The following is a 26,885-nucleotide window of genomic DNA, read 5'->3' as shown; positions in this document are numbered from 1 at the left end:
TCCTCGGAGAAGGCCTTTTCCTCACCAGCACTCACTCCCAATCAGAACCCAACTATGTCCCTTTCCATTAAAATACCTCCACTGATTTCAATGTAAAGACCAATACTCTTTCTTCACTGGGTCCACAATGCCGTGTGTTCTTGACTTGTGATAGCAAACTGCTACAAGCTATTCACAATTGTGATGTCTGCCATGTCACTATACAGACTAATATATTCATTAATATTCATTTAGTGTTTGAGCACTTGGGCTCTCTTTTGTTGTTCCTGTGTCACCCGTGGGGATTCTTAATGAAAAGAGACATTTGAAATGAAGTGAAGCAAGCACGGGTCTCACATCCATTTTTAAGAGACATTCTACATCAAATGAAGCCCACTGACAGTGACTGAGATCATAAGAGTCAGAGAAACAGGCAAAGGGCATCCATGATGAGACTGATGCTGCAAAGCAGTGCATGAGATCAGAGACACACAAGGCCATTCTACTCACTAAGACTAAGACATAAGGGATTTGCATGGACCTACATACAGATACATACAGATGAGACACCCAGGTTAAAGTGGTCAGAAAGAAGGAAGCTGTTGGTGGAAGAGTGGCCTCCGGAAAGTGCCTGGGTGGTGTTCATATTGCAGAGGTGGTTTTGCTCCAAAGCCGAGATCCACATACAGAAAGCTGTCTGCAATGGCTGCATTCTACTACCCTTCTTATAGCAGTTGGAGAACGTCCATACCTTTTTGCATGATAGATTAATTCTTCATTGCTCTTTATCCTGGCTGTTTTCAGTTAGACGTCCTACACACACCAAGAGCTACAGTGGCTCTAACCCCTTCACTTGGCATGAGTGGTCCCTTGCCACAGAATTTCGGCTCACAGACATCCTGTTTTCCGGCTGTCAGTTCTCTTCGCTGACAGCTCACAGAGTACCATTCTCCTGCGGTTCCAACTCATTACTCCTGTACTTCTGGCTTCCTCTTTAGCTTTCATGGCAAACTGTCCTCCCATCCCTGATGCTTTTACCATGGCAACAGGGGAAAGTATAAAGGATTTGTAGAACCTCAGACACACCTGTGATTTCAGGAGCACACAGTTATAAATAACCAGACTTTTCTTTCCTTTATGAAGCCTCCAGGTATGGAAAAAAATACATTTAATATCGGATAGTCGGGGTCTCTTAAATGATCCTGGAAATGAAGCCTCTTCCAGTTGTAAGGTTTTAGTTGTCCAGTAGGCACAAAAACAGGCCTTTTTTACAAATTACTAACTTTGCTCAGAGATGGGTGAATGTTGGTTCCTTAGCCCAGTCCTGTACCTCTGCTCTGCCGAAGATGAGGTAGAAGAGCAGGCCGACTACATCAATAGCAGCTGCAAGTAAGAAGACATTTCTCCAGCCAAACTCTGAATCCTGGAGGCAGGAAACTCCCTGTTAGTAATGGTGGCTTATGTCTTATCCCATGGTTCAGAACAGTTGTGGTTCTATGCCTCGATGCTTCTTCTTCTAACTCAGCCTTCATGGCTCCTATATTGCTCCGGGAACAGACTGCTGCCTGTCCCACACCAGGCCCGCATACCTCCTCTTCCCTCGGCAAGAAGGCACTTTCCATCATTGGGGTCATTTCCTCACTTTTTTTTCCCAGTACTTGCTTAATGTCACCTTTTCAAAGATTCCTCGTGTACCACACAATAAAAAATCAGACATGTTTCCTACTCTCTTCTTTCAGAATAATATGTCTATAATTCACTTTAGTTTTCTGTCAATTTCTTTTTTCAATATAGATTTCATGGGGTATGGCTGGGAGACTTTTGTGTGTTTGTTTGCTAAAACAATTGGCTTAGTACATGCTAATATTTAATAGTTTGTTGAATGAATGAATGAATTGATCAGTCAGTCAAGTGACAAGAGAAACAAGGTCTATATGAGAATTACCTTTTAACCAATCCCTAATAGTGTGCTTTCAGAGACTAGAAAGGAATGGAAGCTTCGAGAGCAAGAGGGGACTTGATTTCATTAAAACAAAAATCCTTTCTTTGTTAATCTCCTGTCTTTTCTCTGAGTTGTTGACACACCATCATGGATAAGTTAAAAATGAGATTTTCATAAATGTCACAGACATTGTTTCTCATGTAAAGTTTATGTTTATATAATCCTTAGGCAATGTTCAAGTCATTGGGTTTAATTATTTGTTTATTTTTACCTTCTCATCTTTCAGGGATTTGTTTGTGAGACAGACTCTGACAATGTGACCAAACTGGCCTCACAAGTGCTGGGATTATAAGCGTGCACCACCTTGCCTTGTATATTGTAACTATGTCAAAGTGCTCCTTCCAGATGGAAGGCTTCAGACTGAAAAAGCAGCATCCCAGCACCAGGCTCCCAGGAGCTTCTGAGATGTTTCATGAATGGCAGAGCGAATACTTGGGAACATAGGCGTGGGGAGCTTTTTAGTCTGCCATTCATTAAACAGTTTGCACATCAATTTCCAAAGACTTGTTAGCTTCCTAGATAGAAAAACTACTCCATCCTTGTTTGCCTAGAGCATTCAAGATATTAGCACTGAGAAGCTGTCAGAAATCCTGAGGCCCCTCAGTTTGAGGAAACCACGATAGATGATCAGATGACACTGAAGGAGAAGTGACATGAATATTACTGAGAACCCTGCATTTTAACATGAGATGCTCACCTTATATAAATTCACAAACCATAAACTCACTACACTGAGTGTTTGCTCACACACCAACCCCATGCAATATGGAATTCTCCTACATAAATTGAGCTGGGAATGAAGGTATGCTGGGAACTCTAGACTCATGAGTTTTGAGGGTTTTTTCTCATTGAGCCTTAGACTGGCTTCTACTAACTACCACCATCAGTTACTTTTATTAATATTCCTTACAACATTTGGACTTACCTGACTGATGAAAAATCCAGCAACAGTAGGAGCTATGCCTCCAGCTAAGTAAGAAAAGACTTGCAATAGTCCTTTGAGAAAGCCAGCATACCTGGGAAATGGGTAGCCACATGTAAGCCAAGGTTGCCCTATCGTATCTCTATGTTTGTCTCTTTGGATTCTTAGGGTGGTGTACATTAAACCTGAACAAAATATGCTATCATTAGATTCTTATAATCCTGTGCTACAGGCTCAGCCTTTCAGGGGCTAGCCTATGCTAACATGTCACCTTCTTGGTTCTTATTATTGACACCAACCTTGTAGCCCAGTCTAGGGATGCAAAAGTCTCCTCCTTATTGATTAAAGAACTTTATGTAACAAGATGCTTATCCTCTGAGACCAGCCTATTTCCCACATGTCTCAGTGACCCATTGTGTCCTGTGTATGTCCTGTTGCCTGAATTAGGCTCTGGGAGTTTTATGTCTGGTCTCGGTTCTTTCTGGCATGGCTTGCACCAGGCATAATGATTTTTTCCCCTGGTAATGTTTCTTTTTCCATTGTTTTTTTGGTAGCTATATATGTATTCACATATGTGCTAGTATGCATGCATATATGTGTAGTGCACATGGAAACCAGAAGGCAATTTTGGATGTCATTCTTCTGGTGTCAGCCATACGTCTTTTAGAAGTAGTGTCTCTCGCTAGCCTGGAAATTGCCCCGTAGCTAGACGGGCTGCAAGCAAACCACAGGGCTCTCTGCCTATTTGAGTGCCTTCACAGTACTGATATTACAAGCACACACCACTACCCCCGGCTTATCTTATTTTATGTTATCTTATCATCTTGTAATGTGGGTTCTAGGGATGTAACTCAACTGCCCATGCTTACCTGGCAAGCATTTACTGACTGAGACATCCCTTCCAACCCTGTTTTCCCTTCATTTAATTCTCACATAGACCTTCATGATGGGATTTCTTGAGACCTTTCAGTGGCCAATCTGCTGCATTCCTTGGCAGAGACTGACATGTGACATGTGAAGTGTTTTCAGGGCCACAGACTGCTCTTGAATCAGCTAGGATCAGCTCTATTTACAATGGCCGATAGCCAGGGTCCCTTCCAGGAATGATGGAGATGTAGCACTGATGTTATGACCCCCTGTGACCTGACGCATACACTACTCTTTAGCTTTGCATCAGAGCAAGGGTAGGTAGGGTTCCTGCACCTGAACTGAACTTCTATGAGGATGAAGCAAAAGGGTCCTTACCGTGGAGCTATATCCAAGAAGTTAATGAGGGCTCCTGAATCACAGAGGCTGGCAAAGACAGAAGATAGTACCAAGAAGGCCATTGTAGTGCTGAGGCTGGAGCTGACCCAAGGTAGGGGCACAAGGATCCCGGATGAGACAAGGACCCCTGCAGCAGAACAAAAGACATTAAGAAGTGACTGTTGAGCTCCCACAAGCACAGTAGCCAGCAGGGCCCTTACCTAGGGCAGTGAAGAGCTTCCTGATGGTTACAAGCCGGAGGATGTTCCTGGAGAGGAGAAAATCTGCCAGTAGACCCCCAAGAATAATGCAGACACAGCCGAACATGAATGGCAGGGCAGACAGGATTCCACTCTGGAGATTGGAGACAGGTAAATACAAGTGTCCTCAGTACTTCCCCATCTTGAACCTGACTGAACCTGATGGATGGATGGTCCATGTCTGTGGCTTTGCATTATATACATACCACTTTCAATGTAAATTAAGTCTTTGTTACTTCAGTTTTAATTTTAATTTAATTCTTTACAAAAAATATGCACATAACTCAATCGTGGTCTTCATTTTTGTTTTGACAGAAGCTCCCACTATGTGGCCCTAGCTGACCCAAGATTTACTATATAGAGGAGGTTGGCTCAAACTCACACATCATATTCTATACCCTTTGGCTTCCGAGTGCTGAGATTAAAGGCATATACCACCATATCTGGTTTCATTAATTTTTAATAAAAGAAAATGACAAATGCTCTCTTCATATATAAAGATCACTTAGAAATTGTTATTTTAAACATTATGAGCTATGCTTAATGGTAGATACCTGTAATCCCCACAGTAGGGGAGGTAGAGGGAAGAAGATCTATATTCTGAGGCTAGCCTCAGCTACATAGTGAATTCCACACACACCTAGGCTACTTAGTGAAAGTCTATCTCAGGAAAAAAAATCAAGATGAGAAAAGCAAAATCTAATAACATCTTTGCAATAGAATTTATTAGTCATTTTAAAATTTTAATGTTGCTGATAGAGCATCTTGATATAAATGTTGACTTCATTAAGTATAAACTTTTGCATAAGACTTTTAAAGACTTTTTAAGATTTTTAAAAGTATGACCTGATTGGAACCATATCTCTGCCCAAGTGCCAAGTGGACCACCCTGAGGTCAATGTGAATCCAAGTTACCTGCATTTCTTAGGATCCTGGCCTAATCCCTCATCCTGTGGGCATGAGTGAGATCATATCGAGAAATGCAATAGCCAGGTCAATTTTCTTTGTACTCACATCTCGGAGATTTGCTTGAAGTACAGAGCTGATATATGTGGGTGTATATGCCATTATCGTGAATAATAGCCAGTATTCACAGAAATATGAAACCACAATGGCCCAAAGTGGGAGAGATTTCACCATGGCTTTAATGGGAAGAGACCAGCCCAGCGAGCAATCCTAAAGGACAAACCATAATTATTCCCTCCATCACAAGATAGGAGCTCTACTGCTGTACCCTGCCTCAGAGACACCCAGGGAGAGGGAAATGACATGGAAATTCCTTAGTGTACCTCTTGAGCCAGTGAACACATGATGTATCTCTTCTCACCAGTGCTGATAAAGGGATGATTCTGTGGGTCATCATATACGAGGGGGAACCAGAGCAGGCAACAGGCACAGCCAATTCCACCTAGGATAGAAGGCCCTTCTTTCAGTTTGATGATTACTATAGCTGGTAGATAACCAGCTATACCTTGCCCCAACCCTTGAATGGCTCTGTATAAGTGGAGGGTACTTCCTCAGCTCTTGACTTTAGTGTTGCTCATACAACTTGCGTTTGTTATGCCCTAGGGCAGCTGCCAGCTGAGGCATTAAGAGACACTGCCTTTGTTTATTGTCCTCTAGGGAGGAAGTGCTCCAATGAATCCATGGTCTATGGCAGATGAGAGAAACAGAGAATAGAGCCCCCCCACAGGTGTTCAATGGGACTTCAGGAAGAATAATAGCTGCTTCAAACCACTGAGTTCACAGAGGCTTTGAAACACATGTGCACACTGTTATACTGAGGATCCACACATGACTTTACACTTGGGTGTGCTTCCCCCTTCATGGCTAAGCACCAGATTACACTCCTCCTGCTGCTTGTGCTTTCCTTCTTCACTGAACCCTTTCCTGCCTTTCTTGTATCTTTCTTGTTTTATGTGCAATTGATTACTTAGGCCATTTCTATACATAGAATAACATTAATAAGCATCAAACAGAATTTATCTAATACATCGTTTGTTCAGCATTGGAGAACTCAGCATCATCAATACTGAGTAGCAATGTGGCCCATTAAACTTGACTGTCATCCCTCGGGTGTCATCCACCTGGTCTTTGGACACAGCATTTCCAAAGGACTTACCAAGGAGGATCAACTGGCTGGCAACAAGTGCAGGATCCTGCCTGTCTCTGCCTCCCCAATTACAGATGTGCACCTTGATGCCAAAATGTTTGATAAAGGTTCTGGGAATCAGACTCGGTTTCTTGTGCCTACATAGCAATCACTTTACCATATCTCTAGCTTAGAAAGGCATATATTGATGTCCTTAAAGTCTTAATGTTCTTCAGCTATATATTTAGACTACTGAAATTCATATTAGTTTCTTTTTTCAGGTTTGTTTTATGTATATGGGTGTTTTGTCTGCATATATGTATGTACACTTTTGGAGATCAGAGGAGGGCATTGGAAACTACCAAAATTTGAGTTACAGATGGTTTTGAGCGATCCTGTGGGGCTTTGAATTGAACCTGGGTCTTCTGCAAGAGCAGCAAGTACTCCTAACTGCTAAGCCATCTTTCCAGCTCCAAGAATATTAAATTTTAAATGCTCTTTTATCAGCAAGAGTTACACTTTGACTAATTTTGCACATTGCCAACTTCACATAAATGCTATCTATTAGGATATCGATAACCAGAGACACATTCATCTGCCGTAGAGAAACATTTTGAGACTTTATAAAGGAACAAACTCACCAAAGATGTAGAATATATAAGGCCATCCTAGGGCCTGGCAAAGAAGACCACCAGCAATAAGAACAAGGAACGTTCCAAGCATTGACCCTGAGCAAAAGACACAAGGACACTATGGGTAAGAGAGCTGGTCTTGGAAATCAGTATACTTCCTACAGAGTCGAGTGACAGTGACTTAGTATGGGCTTAGATCCAGACTACCACAATACAGAGCCTGCTCCCTCACTCAAGGACTGTATGATCTCAGACACGTATCAGTCTATTTGTGTCTTGGATCAATCTATTTGTGTCTTGGAATCTCTTCACTATGTACTTACTCCTTACATAGTTTATAAGGTCCCTGTGAGGGTAAAATAAATGAATGTATGCAAAAATACAAATATTTTTGGTGTATTATTAACATGTTGTTCTGACCACAAGTTCTTAAAAGCAAGGATTATGAAGTGAGGAATAACTACTATCCAGACATTCATTCTTACAACAGGCCATTGCTGAGTATCCTCTTGGACAGTACACATAAATGACATTAATATCCCAGTTACCTGATGCAGCGATGGTGATGAGCTGACTCCTTTCCAGTGGGGGAGCCCATTTGGCCCACATTGAGTACTGACCTGTTAACACCATAACCTAGGGGAAATTTTCCACTCTTAGAGCTATCAGATCCTTCTAGAACATAGTTTATGCCAGTTATACTTGGTAAAGATCTGGATACCTGAGACATGCCTTGGATGACCCGAAGGACAATTAGTAAGGCTACTCCAGCCTCAGCTGCCAGTGGAATGAAGAGAGTCAGGACGGAAGAAACTAACAAGCCCAAACCAACCACATACTTGGCTCCAAACACTCCAGCCACATAGCCAGTAGGGATTGGAGCTAAGAACGATCCATAGTTGAGAGAGCTGAGGAGGATTCCCTGGATCTCAGGTGTCCAGTCGTAAACAGGGGCCTAGGGAACAAAGGGGTTCTCACTGTTTGGATACACAGGTGACCCGTTTCATTCTATTTTTTTTTCTTGAGACAGGTTCTCAGCAGCCCAGGCTGCTCTTGATCCCTTAGTCCTTCTGCTCCCACCTCCAGAGTCCTGAGATTATAGCTGTGCCTCACACCTGGCTCAGCTGTGACTGTTCATAGTGAGACACAAAATTCACTTGAGACACAGAAAGCAATTCGAAGATCATTTTAACCTCTCTTCAATTCTTCCAGTCCACTAGTTTCATAAGGAAAAAAAAGACCTAAAGATATGAACATCATGTTCTTTCTTATCACGCTGACTCAAGGAACTGACCAATTAAAATAAGGGAGTCCATGATGCATTCATCATATGTGGTGATACATGTATGGAATCCCAGCACTCAGGAGCCTGAAGCAGGAGGATAATGAATTTGAAAATGGTCATAGAAAAAAATACCATCTCAGAAGGGCGAACCACACACACACACACACACACACACACACACATATATATATGTATATATACATACAGATATATGTATGCATACATATATGTATGTGTGTATACATGCACACACATATGAATATTTATATATCATATACATGTACATATAGGGTCTATATGAACTATACCTTATATGTTAAACATAGATACATATATATTGTGCATATTATAGATAGATACAGATGGAAGGAAAAGCTCATAAGAAAGAAACAAAGCTGAAATATTGAGCGTTATGTGGAAGAGAAAAGAAGACATAATCTGTGAAGCTGGTTTTGTGGTTCTATAAGGTTTTTTGCATCCTTATAGAAGAAGAATTTAATTTTACGGAGTGCTTTACCATGCTTTGTTCTGACTTAGTCATGGTTTCATTCACAGACACTAAGCAGAGATAAAAATTTCCTCAGGTATGCATTTATGTTCTCATGCTAAAGGAATTTCATTTCCTCATAAGATGGCCCTTGAACCAAAGAAACAGTTCAGAATCTCACAAAACAAGCCACTACCTTAGATTCCTGTAGTGTTTCATTCCAGAAATCTTGGGAGTCAGTGGTAGGCCTTTCTATGGAAGCGTTGGCATGGCTGGATGCTGCTGTGGTGTTCACCATAGCTGTTATGGCGATGCTCAGGTTCATTTGTTGGGTATAAACAGAAAAATTACAGAGATGCAAGATGAAAGCCAAACCATGGCGCAGTGAGCAGCAGCCTAGGGGAAGAAGTAACATTTATATGGTCAGCCTTCTTTCTTCCTGTACTAAGTCAGGAGGAGGCAGAACACTGGTGTCTCTGGAATCTCAGAAGTATAGGGAGACTGGACTCTGTTCTTTGGGAGGCTCCATTCTCCCAAGAGGGAGTGCTACTTCCCTCAGAAGAAGAGCCTTGAAGAATGTATGGAGAACCAGCCTCAGAGATGGGGTTTTCATGGCTCTAGGATGAGCCATCAAGGACAGGAACAGGTGTAAAACAAGAACTGTTAGGAAGCTGAGGTTGCTTGCATGCTCATGTGTGTGTGTGTGAGGTTATGCATGTTCGTGTGTTTGCTCAGGGGTGTTGAAAATGACTCTCAATTCCATGCTTAAGCAGCTGAGATTAGTGTAATTTATAACTAGCAATAGGATATTTAACTTGTTCATAATTTGAGTGGCAGGCTAGTGTTAGGTTGAAGATGTGTATCGTCTTCATCTTAACACTGTAATCTAGGCTTACGCAGAGCTTGCCTGTGTTCCAATCACTTTTGTGTGACCACAACTGAGAGGCAGAGAAATCCTGAGGTAACGTGGTGACCATGGTCAAACTCTGAGTTTACAGCTTCCTAGCTTCAGTCAGGGAGCAGATGAGATGGAATAGTTAGGACTGCACCCTTGTGTGTGGAGATTCACTTGTTAAATTACAAATATCACCTTTGGCCTAAGTCTAGGATCACTTTGAAAAGTCTCCTTCCTTCATCTGAAAAAGTTTACAATGGCATTTTGGTCATTGTTATTTTGACATCATAGTCCGTAAAACAGGATGACCAGGCTGTCCACTCCAGATTTCACCCATAGATCAAGTCTTTTCTCTGCCCCAACATGGAACTGAACTCATTAGTTAAGTCTCATCTAAGTTGTATCAAGTAGTTTGTGCTGCTTATGTAACTAAATTAATTTTACTATCCCTGTGTTCATTTATTTGTTGATACAGGGTGTTCTCAAACTCAAGACCCTACAACTTCAACCTTCCAAGTGTTGGGGCTACAGGTGTGACCATACCTGACAGTGCCTGTCATTTTCATGCTTCTTCTTCTCCTAGAGCTTTGATTAGATAGAGGATAGACAGACAGACATGTAATATATACATTTATGTATGGATCATGGGGAAAGACAATTTGTTTTACTGTTTGCAACATTGAAATCATCCTTTCATTTTGTTATAGTGAAGGGAGCACCTCTGCAAGATGAGAATTCACTGGAAACAATCCTTTATGTTGCATCTTGTGCATGCGACGTGCTCATCAACTACACTACACTATCTTACTCCTATGTTATTGCTCATGGGTTTTCACAGATGTCTTTTAATCTTGGAATCAGTCACCTGGATCTCTATCCCAAATGTTCTACTAACAGCAACTTTCAACAGTGTCCATGGCTTCTGTTTCACAAGGGTTGTACAAGAACCTTCCTGTAGGTGCTGTGAGGAGAGCTGAAGGGCTCCTGTGAATGCCTCATGATGGGCTCGATAACATTTGACTCTCCTTGCATCCTTGGAACAGTCTCCTCTTAGTCACAGGCTGCTTCAAATGACAAAACACTTTAGTAGAATCGTATTTAGCATGTGTAATTAAGAAGAATCTGTAGACACGTACATGTATATTATTCTGTCCTTGCCAGCTTTGTACAGAAAAGTTGTAAGTTTTCAATCTTGACAGTGACTTGAAACGATTTAGATAATAATAGAGTCCAGCCCTAGACAAAAAGCCAAAGGCCGGGCTTGGTTTCTTATCCAGACAGAGTCTGCTGGGACACTGGTTTGGGTTTGTTAGTCATTTGGTTTTTATAAATTGTTTTGTTTTTGCTTATTTACTTCTTTTGGAGTTGTTTTGGGTTTTTTGTTTCCACTTCCCAATAATGGTCACATGATTCTTACCTGGTCTGTGTGCCTTCAAGATTACCTGTGAGGAGTGAAATAGTTAAAAGTAAAACTGATTCATCATTATTTGGCACTGTTGGCTATTGGCAGCAGTGAGAAAGATGCTATCAATCAAGAAAAAGGAAGCTGGGATGATGAGTCTCCTATTTCTCTCATAACCAGAGTTCCATGTGTTCCATTTTTACCTTTCTTGAAGGATTGTTCTTGGGTCATGTTTAAATTGCTGTCATTGGGAATGCCTCCCTCTCTCGCCTTGAGGTCTGCTCCAGTAGACATTTTGACTTTCTCCTCCTTAGGGCCAGCATCTACTTACTAAAATAGAAACATGTGAGAGCAAATGTGGTCAGGAAAGCACCTTACATTTTATATGATGTAGTCCCACCCTTGGCTCTATTAGTAACAAAATGTGAGGCCTTGGGAAAGATACAGTTATCCCAAGTCTTATTAGTTATTATCTTTGAATGGGGGAATCTAGCCTGAAATGCCTAGGTCAATTATGCATTTCTTTCTATGTCTCTGTTCTCTGTTTTAGACTTATGCTTGTAGCATCTGGACATGAAGTTTTAACTACTTATTTGAAATTTTATCTGAAAGATTCTAACAGATTAAATTTTCTGTGGTGGTGGAAACTGTCCCTTAAAAACACTAAGACCAGGTAAAATGTGGCAGACAACTGTCGATTTTGGCAATTGCTCCAAAGCGAGAGAGAGCTACCTCTGTGGCTGCAATGAAAAGTTCAGAGTCATGCACTCTTCTGTGACGTAGAGTGGGGCATAGAGACAGGGTCTATTTCTGTGGTACAGGTTTGCGGCCCAATGACTCTGAAGGACAAAAGCTGGTCCATGCCAGGAAGGAGATTATGAGGAAGATCCTAACACACATCCAGAAGTCCCAGAGACATGAAGAATCTCTGCTCACTGTGATACATGACCCTGTCTACACTATTTCCAACCTCTAATCTAAAAATAGGAACTCTGAAAATTCCTGGAGAACTGGGGCTTTGAATTTGCACCAGTTTTAGATTGAGGATTAAGAACTCTTGTTCCTCTAGTGAAAAACCAAGGATTGTAAGCTAGGTTCTTTGGTTAGACACAGACCACAGCCAATTACTACAGGTGAAATTCCACCTGATGTGAGCTTGTGGTTCAAAATGATAAATAGCCAGAGAAGCCCATCAAAGCTACATCCTCAGGCTTAATGCTCAGATGTAAATATACTAGATTCATAAAGGCATTACACAAACATGCTTAAAGTGATTAAAGACAGCCTAGAGAGATGGTATAGCAGTTAAATTCTCACAACAGGCCTGGTTTGGGTTTCAGAGTGCTGGAAGGGTCTATGAACACTACCAGAAGAAAAAAGTGATCATCAACCTTACCCAGCTGTAAAGTCTTCAACTCCTGGCCAAGCAAATCATGCACTTTCTCTTATGCTAACACAACAAGACTAGGGCAGCTCAGAGAGAAAGAGATATTGATTTGAGCTTGCAATTCTATACTATTAGAATCCACAATGGTGGAGCAAAGGCATGACAGCAGGGGCAGGAAGCTGAGGGCTCACATCTTGACTTGCAAGCATCAGGTAGAGAGTGCAAACCGGAAGTGGAACATGGAGCCTTCCATAACATACTTTATCCAGAAAGTTTACACCTCTAACTGTACCCTCTAGGGAGCAGAGGAAGCCCAAATGAATGAGGTCCTGAATAAGTATTGATTGTTGGCTTGGGCACAGCCATGACAAGGGCCAAGGCCTCAGATCCATGGGAAATTGACAAAGCTTTCTCCTTGTAAATGAGACTTGAAATCGGCAAAGTTTTCTTTCATCCAAGTACATGTTTATAAATGATTGATCAAATGTTTATAAAATCTAGCAACTGTACTTCCTCCTGAATGTTTATAGCCTGAAACTGTTCTCCTACAAAGACCTCCTATCAAGACTAGATAACTTCTTCCCCTGTGCTGTACATAACAAATATGCCAAGGTTATGGGCTACAAAAGAAGTAGGTACAGACACCCTACTGACACCCATCATTACCTGGCCCAAGTGCCTACCACATTTTCATTCCCTCAGGACCCTTAGTCAGAGTTGCAGAACCAAGCCACATGGAGCATATCTTTCCCCAACAGTACCACCAAGAAGTATTCAAATCCCTGAGAGCAGATCTTCTCACTCAAATCACACATGCCCACTGCAACAACATTGGCATAAATATCTTGTGTATAATTAACCACCTTCTGCATGTATTTAAGGCCTACCCTATTAGACAAAATTCATACCTGACACCATTACCAAGCCAAGAACTTGTAACTAGACAGGTCACATGCCTTTGAATGGACATATTACCAAACCAACTCCTAATTGCCTAATATACCCACAAATTAGTAAATCTTACAAGAAGTTCCTACTTGTAGTAAAACATAGATACACAATTGATGAAGGTGTGAAGAATAAGAGACTGCCGAATGCTAGGCCCTAAATAGGATATATGCATATATGCATATGTATACACATATATGTGTATGTGTATATGTATACATATATAATCATATACACATTAGCAGGTGCAAAAAATGCTGGAGCAAAGACCCACATGTTCCATGCCAACCAGATATATATATATATATATATATATATATATATATATAGATAGATAGATAGATAGATAGATATAGATATAGATATAGATATAGATATAGATATAGATATATAGATATAGATATAGATATAGATATAGATATAGATATAGATATAGATATAGATGTCTATCATATCCACCTCCTTACAAGGGGCTCGTGGATTATTGTGGAAGAAGAAGTAGAAAGACATTTAAGAGCAAGAGGTGGTTAATGACAACAAGAAAACAATGCAGTGTTTCCACACATATGAACTCACAATGGTCATGGTAGCATGCACAGGACCTGACCAAGCTCAGCCACATTAAATCCCAAAGATAGGGGAGGTATGCACAAAGTCCCACTCCTACCTGAGGAACTACTGTCAATCAATACCAGCAGGGAAAGGGAGAAAGGAGACTCAAAGTTGAATATAGAGAAGTAGGAAGTGGATCTGAGAGAAGTTTGAGGAGGGATGTCTATGTTAGATGCGCACTATACAAAATTCTCAAAGAATTAATTTTTTAAAAAGTAAGCAAAGTTGATAGGTAAAAATTAAGCTGTAGTAAACTAAACATTGAATAAGACAAACACACAAAGGCACACTTAACATATTTTATGTCTACATAAGTGAGCTAAAAGTTATGAAAGAAAAATTAAGATCCATTAATCTAATAGGTCTTGTTATCTCTCAAAGGGGAGAAAGACATGTAAAAATGGTCATACAGAAGTCTCGCTTCATTGCTGGTGTCTAATCAATGTTTGTGAAATATTGCTGTGATTAAAAATAATTTTTTAGAATCTCAGCGGTTAAAAACGCTGCTCTTTCAGAAGAGGACCTGAGTTCAAGGAGGCTCACAACCACCTGTTAATCCAGCACCAAGGTATCTGACACCTTCTTCTGACTTCCTCTGGTGTCTGTACTAGGGTTTTACACACACACACACACACACACACACACACACACACACACACACACACACTCCATAAACATAAATGAATAAAATTTAAAGCAATAGTAACAAAAATTCACCTAAAAAAAACCTCTGAATACAATATATAGGTATGGAAATTGTTCATTCTGCTGACACCCCAATGTGTATAAGTGTGTGCATGTGTTTACGTGTCTCTCTATATGTGTAATGGGACTCTTGTTTCCAGTTTGAATGCATACTGAGATGAAAATAGTACATGTTGATCCCTGCCTGAACTTGAAAGCAGCCATCTCAGAAGAAAGAGGCTACTGAACCAAACAAGCTCAGGGACACAAAATGGCTGAGACGGACAAGCAGGAGGAAAAATCCACCCTGACATTATAAAAGAAGAGAGGCAGGGCCAACACATACTGGCTACCTGCAAGGGGGCATTTGTAGGGTTACACATATGTCCCATAGAGTTTGTTATGGGTGAGTGGTGGAGGCAGAAAGGCAGAGAGACAGAGAGAAGGTAACTGGTAAGTTCATGTGTCTTTGAATCAGAGGGTACAAGCTGTAACTCTGGTATGCATTTCAGAGAGGGAAAGTACCCACTGAAAGCTTGTGATGTCTTCACAATAGCAGGTGCAAAAGATGCTGGGGCAAAGACCTACATGTTCCAAGCCAACTAGATGTGGAAGACTTGAGAGAAATCAAAGTCACAACTTTCTAAAATATGCCCAAAAGCAGTGTCTAGAAGGTATCGTGTGACCACAGAGCACAAGCAGACTAAAAGATGCTCAGCTGCGGAGGAAAGAGTCAGAAGACACGAATCAGCCTGTTCATGGAAAGACCACTGAAGTCCTCAGAGGTTTATTCAAAAGATGCAGCAAGGTCAGTCCACCCAGTCAAACAGATACTGCCTGCTTCACACCACCCTCTATTGCCCTAGACCAGCCCTGGGAGAATTAGAAGCTTCAATTAGAATAAGAGGAGAGGACAGTAGCTGACAAAGAAAGGGAACGAGGGGTTACCCAAACAGTCTCTTCCTTCCACAGTCCAGCCTAGAATTGGGAGAGCTTTATTTTTAGATAAAGTTTGGATCATTGTGCTCTCTGTTGTATTAGGCCTGTTACCTAGGAGATTGGGATTATCTGGAGTATGAAAATGGCCATCTTACTATCTAATCATGAACACAGAAGTTGTGTACAGGTGAAGCAAAACCATTCTTCTCTCTAGGGAATACAAAATGTGTTCATATTAAAGATGTGTAGCACGGGTTGGGTTTGTGTTTCACTATGCAAGTGTTACCTAACATCCAAGCACAACACTACTAAAGCCTCAAGTGAACAGATACAGACAAGATTCTGGCTTATACCATCTGCAAGCCTGCATCAGAATTCAGAAATAAACTTAAAAAAAACTTTAAATCCAAAACCCACCACTGGCTGGCAGAATCAAGCCTGAACAATCTACTGGAAAACCTCAAATGATTTGTTGACTTTTGTTCATACTTTAGGGAGACTGGCTGAACAGAAGAGTCTACCACTCATGGAACTGAAGATGGAATTCAGGGCAGCTTTTACCTTTCTAGTTTTGCAGACCATTCCAATGATGCAATGCCTCAGAGTTCACCGACCTCTGACTCGTTCACTGATCCAGTAAACATGTGTGCAATAAATGGGATACTTGCTTCTGCAGCTTTCTCCATCCAGCAGGACTGAAGGTCTGATCTCACTAGCCGCTCTGTATCTACTTAAACAGAAGAACTTACTCCTGATTATGGAGTCTCCTGAGTTTGTGAGGTAAGTGGGGTTTGTCAGTTAGAGGAAGAGGGTCAGGCAAGGCTGCTGAAGGGCAGGAAACATGACTATAGACCGAATGCAGGACACGTGCTCTGCTGAGTCACCGGGTACAATATAATAAGAAAAAAAAAAAGCAAGAATGGCCTACCTGGGAAGGAAGCAAAAGTGTACGGATAATAACGACTAAGGGGCTAATGCTGACTGAGATGATAGATGCTTTGTCTAGTCTAACACCCAGTCTGCTGGTGTCCCGTGGCTGTCTCTGAGCAGTCCTCTCACAGAAACATAAAAGGAAAAGAAAAAAGCACTCTGGACCACTGCATAAAGTCATACGGGGTTTTATTTGCTTTGGTCCCCCATTCTCCTGTGGACATTCCATGTTTACTCTGTTTGGGTTAATTTGATCTTTGAAGCCTGCTAAAAATGTTCTTTAAGACATGAGGGGTTTTTGTTTTGTTTTGTTCGCCTCAGTCTGTTTGGTTAGTCCTGTTTCTTCAAATTAGTGTATCTCACGAAAGCAAGTTAAATGCATGAGTGCTATGTGCAATTTTCTAGCATCAGTAACCCTCAGAAATGTAAGCCCTGAGTTTACAATTGCTGTTCCTTTCGAATTGCTTCAAACAGTATCCTCTCTCCCTTTCACCCTGTTTCCTCCCCTTTCTGTCCCCACCTACCCACTGCTGGCTTTTGTCTCCCTCCTTCATGTCTATCTCCCTCCCTCCCTCTTCTTCTGGAGTTTCTGAGGACCTCATTTGTTTTAGGAAAAGACAGCAGACTGTCTCACATATCAGAACCATCTCCCAAAATAAACCGTCTTGCGCACCATCTATAATCTCAACAGGAAAAGGTCCGTTCCCACACCATCAAACCACAGCAAGAACTTGAAAGCAAACCTGAGGAAGGCAGAGAGCTGAGTCCTGGCTGCAATCCTATCGGTTTCTCAGTTTTCTGCAGCTGTCTAACCCTTAGGAGTAAATTATTACTCAGGGCCTTTAGCCCTTTTCTTTCCAAATGGAGGATTTTATTGGCTCAGCCATTTAATTTTTAACTTTGTTTTATTATTTAATTGATGACATGACCAAGTTCCTTCAATCTTCCTCATACTTTAAGTTCATCTGAAGTCACATACATCTTCCCTGATTGTCTGTGTGTCCTGAAATCTTGCCTGCCTCATTTTTAAAGTTTATTTTTTATGTGATTATTTATGTGTTGGAGTGTGTGTGGGTGGAGTATCTACCTGTTGAGGTCAAAGGACAACTTTCAAGAGTTGGTTCTTCCCTTCTACCAGGTTGATCTCAAGGATACAATCCAAGTTGTCAAGCACAATGGCACAGATTTTTCCCTGCCGAGCTATCAGGTCAACTCTTTGAGCAGCTCACTGATGGCATCACTGTCTATGATCTCAGGTATTAGAGTCTTCATAGGATAGGGTTACATCTTGTCTCTTATGTGGCTGCTTTCCACCATATCCATGTTTAATAGAACTGATTTTACACAGAGGGCAGCTATAGACCTACTGACCTCATTAAAGCCAGATACTTATAGCTTAACATATTCTCAGGTCAGCCGCTAACTGCTCTAGGATTAATCTAGTGGTCTCAGCATTTGGCAGCTACTGCACTCCCCAGCTTCCAACTGCAATGGATAAAACAGAGCCAGCGATATCTTCTAGTGTTGCAGCTCTTGTACAGGTATCAGATCCTCAGGACCCATGATGGTAGATGTGCTGTTCAGGATTCTGAGACATTGACAGACTCTTTTACAGCTAATAGACCTGTAGTACCTGAGATTCTTTGATAGGTCTCCAGAACTCTTCCAATGACCTCATTCTCCTGTCTTCAGCTCTTCGTGGCTTTCATATTCCCTATCCTACCATCGCTGCTGCCTTTGCCACCTCCACTATAACCAATGCTGCTGATTGATCCACAATTGCAACTGTCATCTCATCCTCAAATCCTCCATCCCCTCACCCTTTTTTCCTATTACCAATTCACTCTACCTGCTCTAAAATGATAAATATCAAGCACAGGTGAGAATAGATCACCTGAGAGAAGTTCTGCTTTAGGCTGGGCCTCATGTTGCTACATCAGGATGCTGTCTCATAGCAGTGAAAAATTAAACCAAACAGTCTGTTAATGTAGACAGAACAAGGTACAACAAGGAGTCTGCCCTGTCCTCCAAACAATGCTTCTTCCAAATGAACCACACTTGCATCCTCCAGAGGGGACTTTGCAAGTGGAGGAGTCTTTTTGGTCAGCAAGGGAAGTACCTCCCCCCCACCGGCCCCCACCCCACCCTGGCTAGTGGAAGGCTTCTGAAACCGTCTGGGAAATGTTAGGGTTATATTTGAGCAGCTAGGAGCTGTGGCTGGTAAATTACCTTCTCAAGTGATTTTAGGGATATTCAAAGTAGCAGAGCTGGCATGAATGGAGGGTTGCTGCCTGTGGGGTGGACAGACCTTCTACCAAAGCAACCAGAAGAATATAAAAACTATTCGTTAGGAAGTCAAGTGATCCTCAATACCTTAGCTTATTTAAAAGAAAAATGAATACTGTAGGATATGCTTATAATAAAAATACACTGTTACAGCCCTGCTATAACAAGACTTGACTCCTGCCCCAATAACCCAGGAAGAGGTGGTTCCTTCAAATTACTCTCACAAGAAGCAGTGAACAACAGTATTGTGTTGGGGAGAGAACAGAGTAAGGGTGAACTCAGAAGCAGTCAGGTATTGTGGTGAATAGTCCCACCACCCAGGATTCAGAAACAGGGAGATTATGGATTAGAAGCCAACCTGGGCTACATAATGAGTTCAAGTCCAGCCTAGACCACATAGCAAGAAATTAAATCAAACAAGATCTGGGACGTAGCTTAGGAGTAGAACATTAGATTAGCATATACAAAGCCCTGGGCTTAACTCTCAGACAGAGGGAGGGAAGGATGGAAGGAAGGAGGAAGAAATAGACTGTGGAGGAGGGAAGAAGGTATATTAATAAGCAAAAAAAGAATTCCCATAGGATTAGAAATAATCTCTGCCTATCTATAGAAAATCAGAATATATGATTATAATGACCAACATATCATACCAAATTAAAATTTAACAAATATTTTCTAGTTTAAAATTTAAAAAAAAAGGCTAGTGGTAGTGGCATCCCAGCACTAGAGAGGCAGAGGCAGGTGGATCTCTCTAAGTTCAAGGCCAGCACAGCCTACAGAAGTTTCCAAGTTTGCACAGAGAAACCCAGTCTAAAACAAGCAAGCAAAAAGACATAAGTGAGTATTATAACTTACTTCATTTTTTATCTTTATTAACTTGAGTATTTCTTATTTACATTTCAATTGCTATTCCCCTTCCCAGTTTCCCTGACAATATACCCCTAACCCCTCCCTCTCCCCTTCTCTATGAGCTTCCCCTCCCCATCCTCCCCCCATTACCACCCTCCCCCCAACAATCACGTTCACTGGGTGTTCAGTCTTGGCAAGAACAAGGGCTTCCCCTTCCACTGGTGTTCTTACTAGGCTATTCATTGCTACCTGTGAGGTTGGAGCTCAGGGTCAGTCCATGTATAGTCTTTAGGTAGTGGCTTAGTCCCTGGAAGCTCTGGTTGGTTGGCATTGTTGTTCATAAGGGGTCTCGAGCCTCTTCAAGCTCTTTCAGTCCTTTCTAAGATTCCTTCAACGGGGGTCCCGTTCTCAGTTCAGTGGTTTGCTGCTGGCATTCGCCTCTGTATTTGCTGTATTCTGGGTGTGTCTCTCAGGAGAGATCTACATCCGGTTCCTGTCTGCCTGCACCTCTTTGCTTCATCCATCTTATCTAGTTTGGTGGCTGTATATGTATGGGCCACATGTGGGGCAGGCTCTGAATGGGTGTTCCTTCTGCCTCTGGTCCAAACTTTGAATCCCTATTCCCTGCCATGGGTATTCTTGTTCCCCTTTTAAAGAAGGAGTGAAGCATTCACATTTTGGTCATCCTTCTTGAGTTTCATGTGCTCTGTGCATCTAGGGTAATTCAAGCATTTGGGCTAATAGCCACTTATCAATGAGTGCATACCATGTGTGTTTTTCTGTGATTGGGTTCCCTCACTCAGGATGATATTTTCCAGTTCTACCTATGAATTTCATAAAGTCATTGTTTTTGATAGCTGAGTAATGTTCCATTGTGTAGATGTACCACATTTTCTGTATCCATTCCTCTGTTGAAGGGCATCTGGGTTCTTTCCAGCTTCTGGCTATTATAAATAAGGCTGCTATGAACATAGTGGAGCATGTGTCTTTGTTATATGTTGGGGCATTTTTGGGTATATGCCCAAAAGAGGTATAGCTGGGTCCTCAGGTAGTTCAATGTCCAATTTTCTGAGGAACCTCCAGACTGATTTCCAGAATGGTTGTACCAGTCTGCAATCCCACCATCAATGGAAGAGTGTTCCTCTTTCTCCACATCCTCGCCAACATTTGTTGTCACCTGAGTTTTTGATCTTAGCCATTCTCACTTGTGTGAGGTGAAATCTCAGGGATGTTTTGATTTGCATTTCCCTTATGACTAAAGATGTTGAACATTTCTTTAGGTGTTTCTCACCCATTTGGCATTCCTCAGCTGTGAATTCTTTGTTTAGCTCTGAACCCCATTTTTTAATAGGGTTATTTGTCTCCCTGCAGTCTAACTTCTTGAGCTCTTTGTATATTTTGGATATAAGCCCTCTATCTGTTGTAGGATTGGTAAAGATCTTTTCCCAATCTGTTGGTTGCTGTTTTGTCCTAACCACAGTGTCCTTTGCCTTACAGAAGCTTTGCAGTTTTATGAGATCCCATTTGTCGATTCTTGATCTTAGAGCATAAACCATTGGTGTTTTGTTCAGGAAATTTTCTCCAGTGCCCATGTGTTCGAGATGCTGCCCTAGTTTTTCTTCTATTAGTTTGAGTGTATCTGGTTTGATGTGGAGGTTCTTGATCCACTTGGACTTAAGCTTTGTACAGGGTGATAAGCATGGATCGATCTGCCTTCTTCTACATGTTGACCTCCAGTTGAACCAGCACCGTTTGCTGAAAATGCTATCTTTTTTCCATTGGTTGGTTTTGGCTCCGTTGTCAAAAATCAAGTGCCCATAGGTGTGTGGGTTCATTTCTGGGTCTTCAATTCTATTCCACTGGTCTACGTGTCTGTCTCTGTACCAATACCATGCAGTTTTTATCACTATTGCTCTGTAATACTGCTTGAGTACAGGGATAGTGATTCCTCCAGAAGTCCTTTTATTGTTGAGGATACTTTTAGCTATCCTGGGTTTTTTGTTATTCCAGATGAATTTGCAAATTGTTCTGTCTAACTCTCTGAAGAATTGGATTGGTATTTTGATGGGGATTGCATTGAATCTGTAGATCGCCTTCGGTAAGATGGCCATTTTTACTATATTAATCCTGCCAATCCATGAGCATGGGAGATCTTTCCATCTTCTGAGATCTTCTTCAATTTCTTTCTTCAGAGGCTTAAAGTTCTTATCATACAGATCTTTTATTTGCTTGGTGAAAGTCACACCGAGGTATTTTATATTATTTGAGACTATTATGAAGGGTGTCATCTCCATAATTTCTTTCTCGGCTTGTTTCTCTTTTGTGTAGAGTAAGGCTACTGATTTATTTGAGTTAATTTTATACCCAGCCACTTTGCTGAAGGTGTTTATCAGGTTTAGTAGTTCTCTGGTGGAACTTTTGGGATCACTTAAATATATTATCATATCATCTGCAAATGGTGATGTTTTGACTTCTTTTCCAATCTGTATCTTCTTGGTATCCTTTTGTTGTCTGATTGCTCTGGCTAGAACTTCAAGAACTATATTGAATAAGTAGGGAAGGAGTGGTCAGCCTTATCTAGTCCCTGATTTTAGTGGGATTGCTTCAAGTTTCTCTCCATTTAGTTTAATGTTAGCAACTGGTTTGCTGTATATGACTATTACTATGTTTAGGTATGGGCCTTGAATTCCTATTCTTTCCAGGACTTTTATCATGAAGGGGTGTTGAATTTTGTCAAATGCTTTCTCAGCATCTAATGAAATGATCATGTGGTTTTGTTCATTGTTTATATAATGGATCACGTTGATGGTTTTCCGTATATTAAACCATCCCTGCATGCCTGGGATGAGGCCTACTTGATCATGGTGGATGATTGTTTTGATGTGCTCTTGGATTCGGTTTGCCAGAATTTTTTTTTCTTTTTTCTTTTTTTCAGAGCTGGGGACTGAACCCAGGGCCTTGCGCTTGTTAGGCAAGCACTCTACCACTGAGCTAAATCCCCAACCCCGGTTTCCCAGAATTTTATTGAGTATTTTTGCGTCGATATTCATAAGGGAAATTGGTCTGAAGTTCTCTTTCTTTGTTGGGTCTTTGTGTGGTTTAGTTATAAGAGTAATTGTGGCTTCATAGAAGGAATTCGGTAGTGCTCCATCTGTTTCAATTTTGTGGAATAGTTTGGATAGTATTGGTATGAGGTCTTCTATGAAGGTCTGATAGAATTCTGCACTGAACCTGTCTGGACCTGGGCTCTATTTATTTGGGAGACCTTTAATGACTGCTTCTATTTCCTTAGGAGTTATGGGGTTGTTTAACTGGTTTATCTGTTCCTGATTTAACTTTGGTACCTGGTATCTGTCTAGGAAATTGTCCATTTCCTGTAGATTTTCCAGTTTTGTTGAATATAGGCTTTTGTAGTAGGATCTGATGATTTTTTGAATTTCCTCTGATTCTGTTGTTATGTCTCCCTTTTCATTTCTGATTTTGATAATTTGGGCACACTCTCTGTGTCCTCTCCTTAGACTGGCTAAGGGTTTATTTATCTTGTTGATTTTCTCAAAGAACCAGCTTTTGGTTCTGTTGATTCTTTGTATAGTCCTTTTTGTTTCTACTTGGTTGATTTCAGCTCTGAGTGATTATTTCTTGCCTTCTACTCCTCCTGGGTGTAGTTGCTTCTTTTTGTTCTAGAGCTTTTAGGTGTGCTGTCAAACTGCTGATATATGCTCTCTCCTCTTTCTTTCTGCAGGCACTCAGAGCTAAGAGTTTTGCTCTTAGCACAGCTTTCATTGTGTACCATAAATTTGCGTATCTTGTACCTTCATTTTCATTAAATTCTAAAAAGTCTTTAATTTCTTTCTTTATTTCTTCCTTGACCAGGTTATCATTGAGTAGAGCATTGTTCAACTTCCATGTATATGTGGGTGTTCTTCCCTTATTGTTATTGAAGACCAGCTTTAGCCCGTGGTGGTCTGATAGGACGTATGGGATTATTTCTATCTTTCTGTATCTGTTGAGGCCTGTTTTGTGACCAATTATATGGTCAATTTTGGAGAAAATACCATGAGTGGTGAGAAGAAAATATATCCTTCTGTTTTAGGATAGAATGTTCTATAAATATCTGTTAAGTACATTTGGTTCATGATATCTCTTAGTCTACTATGTCTCTGTTTAATTTCTGTTTCCATGATCTGCCCATTGATGAGAGTGGGGTGTTGAAATCTCCTACTATTATTGTGTGAGGTGCAATGTGTGCTTTGAGCTTTAGTAAGGTTTCTTTTATGTATGTAGGTGCCGTTGTACTTGGAGCATAGATATTTAGGATTGAGAGTTCATCTTGGTGGATTTTTCCTTTGATGAATATGAAGCGTCCTTCCTTATCTTTTTTGATGACTTTTAGTTGAAAATCGATTTTATTCGATATTAGAATGGCTACTCCAGCTTGCTTCTTCAAACCATTCGCTTGGAAATTGTTTTCCAGCCTTTCACTCTGAGGTAGTGTCTGTCTTTGTCTCTGAGGTGTGTTTCCTGTAGGCAGCAGAATGCAGGGTCCTCATTGCGTATCCAGTTTGTTAATCTATGTCTTTTTATTGGGGAGTTGAGGCCATTGATGTTGAGAGATATTAAGGAATAGTGATTATTGCTTCCTGTTATATTCATATTTGGATGTGAGGTTATGTTTGTGTGCTTTCATTCTCTTTGTTTTGTTGCCAAGACGATTAGTTTCTTGCTTCTTCTAGGGTATAGCTTGCCTCCTTATGTTGGGCTTTACCCTTTATTATCCTTTGTAGTGCTGGATTTGTAGAAAGATATTGTGTAAATTTGGTTTTGTCATGGAATATCTTGGTTTCTCCATCTATGTTAATTAAGAGTTTTGCTGGATACAGTAACCTGGGCTGGCATTTGTGTTCTCTTCGGGTCTGTATGACATCTGTCCAAGATCTTCTGGCTTTCATAGTCTCTGCTGAGAAGTCTGGTATGATTCTGATAGGTCTGCCTTTATATGTTACTTGACCTTTTTCCCTTACTGTTTTTAATATTGTTTCTTTGTTTTGTGCATTTGGTGTTTTGACTATTATGTGATGGGAGGAGTTTCTTTTCTGGTCCAATCTATTCGGAGTTCTGTAGGCTTCTTGTATGTTTATGGGCATCTCTTTCTTTAGGTTAGGGAAGTTTTCTTCTATGATTTTGTTGAAGATATTTACTGGTCCTTTAAGCTGGGAGTCTTCACTCTCTTCTATACCTATTATCCTTAGGTTTGATATTCTCATTGAGTCCTGGATCTGTATGTTTTGGACCAGTAGCTTTTTCCATTTTCCATTATCTTTGACCGTTGTGTCGATGATTTCTATGGAATCTTCTGCTCCTGAGATTCTCTCTTCTATCTCTTGTATTCTGTTGGTGATACTTGTATCTGCAGCTCCTTGTCTCTTCCTTTGGTTTTCTATATCCAGGGTTGTTTTCCTTTGTGCTTTCTTTATTGTTTCTATTTCCATTTTTAATTCCTTCAACTGTTTGACTGTGTTTTCCTGGAATTCTTTCAGGGATTTTTTTGATTCCTCTCTATAGGCTTCTACTTGTTTATTTATGTTTTCCTGCGTTTCTCTAAAGGAGTTCTTCATGTCTTTCTTGAAGTCCTCCAGCATCATGATCAAATGTGATTTTAAATCTAGATCTTGCTTTTCTGGTGTGTTTGGATATTCAGTGTTTGCTTTGGTGGGAGAATTGGACACTGATGATACCATGTAGTCTTGATTTCTGTTGCTTGGGTTCCTGCGCTTGCCTCTGGCCATCAGGTTGTCTCAGGTGTTACCTTGTTCTGTTCTTTTTGACAGTGGCTAGACCTTCCTATAGGTCTGTGTGTAAGGAGTGCTGTAGACCTGTTTTCCTGTTTTCTTTCAGCCAGTTCTGGGAACAAAGTGTTCTGCTTTCGGGCTTGTTGTCTTTCCTGTTTACTGGTCTTCAGCTGTGCCTGTGGGACTGTGTCCTGAGTCCACTAGGCAGGTCACTTGGAGCAAAAAAGTTGGTCTTACCTGTGGTCCCGCAACTCAAGTTGCTCGTGGGGGTGCTGCTTTTGAGCGCTCCATGAGGGCAGCAACCAGGAGGGCCTGTGTCCCGGGGTCCGAGATGGTGTTAGGTATTTTCCTCTGGAGTGAGAAATGTGGGCAGAGTGTAGTCTCTTCTGGCCTCCCAGGCGTGTCTGCCCCTCTGAAGGTTTAGCTCTCCCTCCCATGGGATTTGGGTGCAGAGAGCTGTTGATCGGTCCCTTCAGGTCCCTATAACTTACTTTTTGAATTGACTTCTTGAATGAAAGCATCCAAGGAGATGGGATGGAGAATGTATAGTAATGCTCTATAGATATTTGGTAAAGGAAATGAAAAAGTATAAAGATTATAAATGGATTTTTTACATAGAAGATTATAATAAGACAAAAATTAAGTTTTCTTTCCAGATGATGATTGAGAAGCTAATTTAAAAAAAAAATGGTGCCAGGTACCACAAGAGTAACAGAACTGTGCTGTTTTCTCGGGTTTTGATTTTTTACTTTTTTTTTTTTAATGGAGTGTGCTGGATGTCTCTACAGTTTTGTTCAGATGACTGCAGAACCTGGAAAAGCTGTTGCTGCTGTTGATGCATAACACACTGCTATTATTGGTCTTTTTATATAAATATAAATATATATATACAGATATATAATTTGAATTTTTTGAAACTTTTCCTGTGCTGTCAACTTTCGAAAAAAAGTATCCCCGTTTACTGTGTTGAGTTGGCACTGTACAGAAATTAACAGCCATATTGGTCTAGAAATGTTGAACTTAAGTTTTTTCCATTTGAACAGGGGTAATACACTGTATTAAATATGTAAGGTCTTATATACGTGGGTTTGATTACAAAAACTAATAAAGTATTCTCTAAATTAAAAAAAAGACAAAAATTAATACTGTGAGGCAGTTTTTAGCACTGAAATTGTAGATTTTCAAAAATGTGATAAAAATAGAATTAGAAATTATGGAAATACTGGCTCGGATTCATGGTTGATGGGTAATATGAACTGA

At 40.8% G+C, this 26,885-nt stretch overlaps 1 protein-coding gene across 6 annotated transcripts; it reads right to left on the bottom strand.

Moving 5' to 3' along the window:
- Positions 1-326: 326 nt before the first annotated feature.
- Slc17a4 (solute carrier family 17, member 4) lies at positions 327-17,533 on the bottom strand. Of its 6 annotated transcripts, XM_039096054.2 has the most exons (13): positions 17,445-17,518; positions 16,333-16,498; positions 11,405-11,531; positions 9,101-9,300; positions 7,854-8,087; positions 7,681-7,768; positions 7,142-7,228; positions 5,698-5,816; positions 5,423-5,584; positions 4,370-4,502; positions 4,149-4,296; positions 2,907-2,997; positions 331-1,402 (listed from the first exon to the last, which is right to left on the bottom strand). In XM_039096054.2, the coding sequence occupies exons 3-13, from the start codon at positions 11,493-11,495 to the stop codon at positions 1,268-1,270; spliced, it is 1,488 nt and encodes a 495-aa protein (XP_038951982.1). In that variant the 5' UTR covers positions 11,496-11,531; positions 16,333-16,498; positions 17,445-17,518; the 3' UTR covers positions 331-1,267. The 6 variants fall into 6 exon arrangements, with proteins under 6 accessions (NP_001258143.1, XP_038951982.1, XP_008769880.1 ...); XM_008771658.3 differs by lacking the exon at positions 16,333-16,498 and having other exon boundaries at positions 17,445-17,533; XM_008771659.4 differs by lacking the exon at positions 16,333-16,498 and having other exon boundaries at positions 17,375-17,514.
- Between the last annotated feature and the right edge of the window lie 9,352 nt (positions 17,534-26,885).

This window comes from Rattus norvegicus, chromosome 17 (assembly GCF_036323735.1).
Source record: "Rattus norvegicus strain BN/NHsdMcwi chromosome 17, GRCr8, whole genome shotgun sequence".
Classification (NCBI taxonomy): domain Eukaryota; kingdom Metazoa; phylum Chordata; class Mammalia; order Rodentia; family Muridae; genus Rattus; species Rattus norvegicus.
The sequence above is the reverse complement of the archived record's forward strand: the minus strand, read 5'-3'. Positions and strand labels throughout refer to the sequence as shown.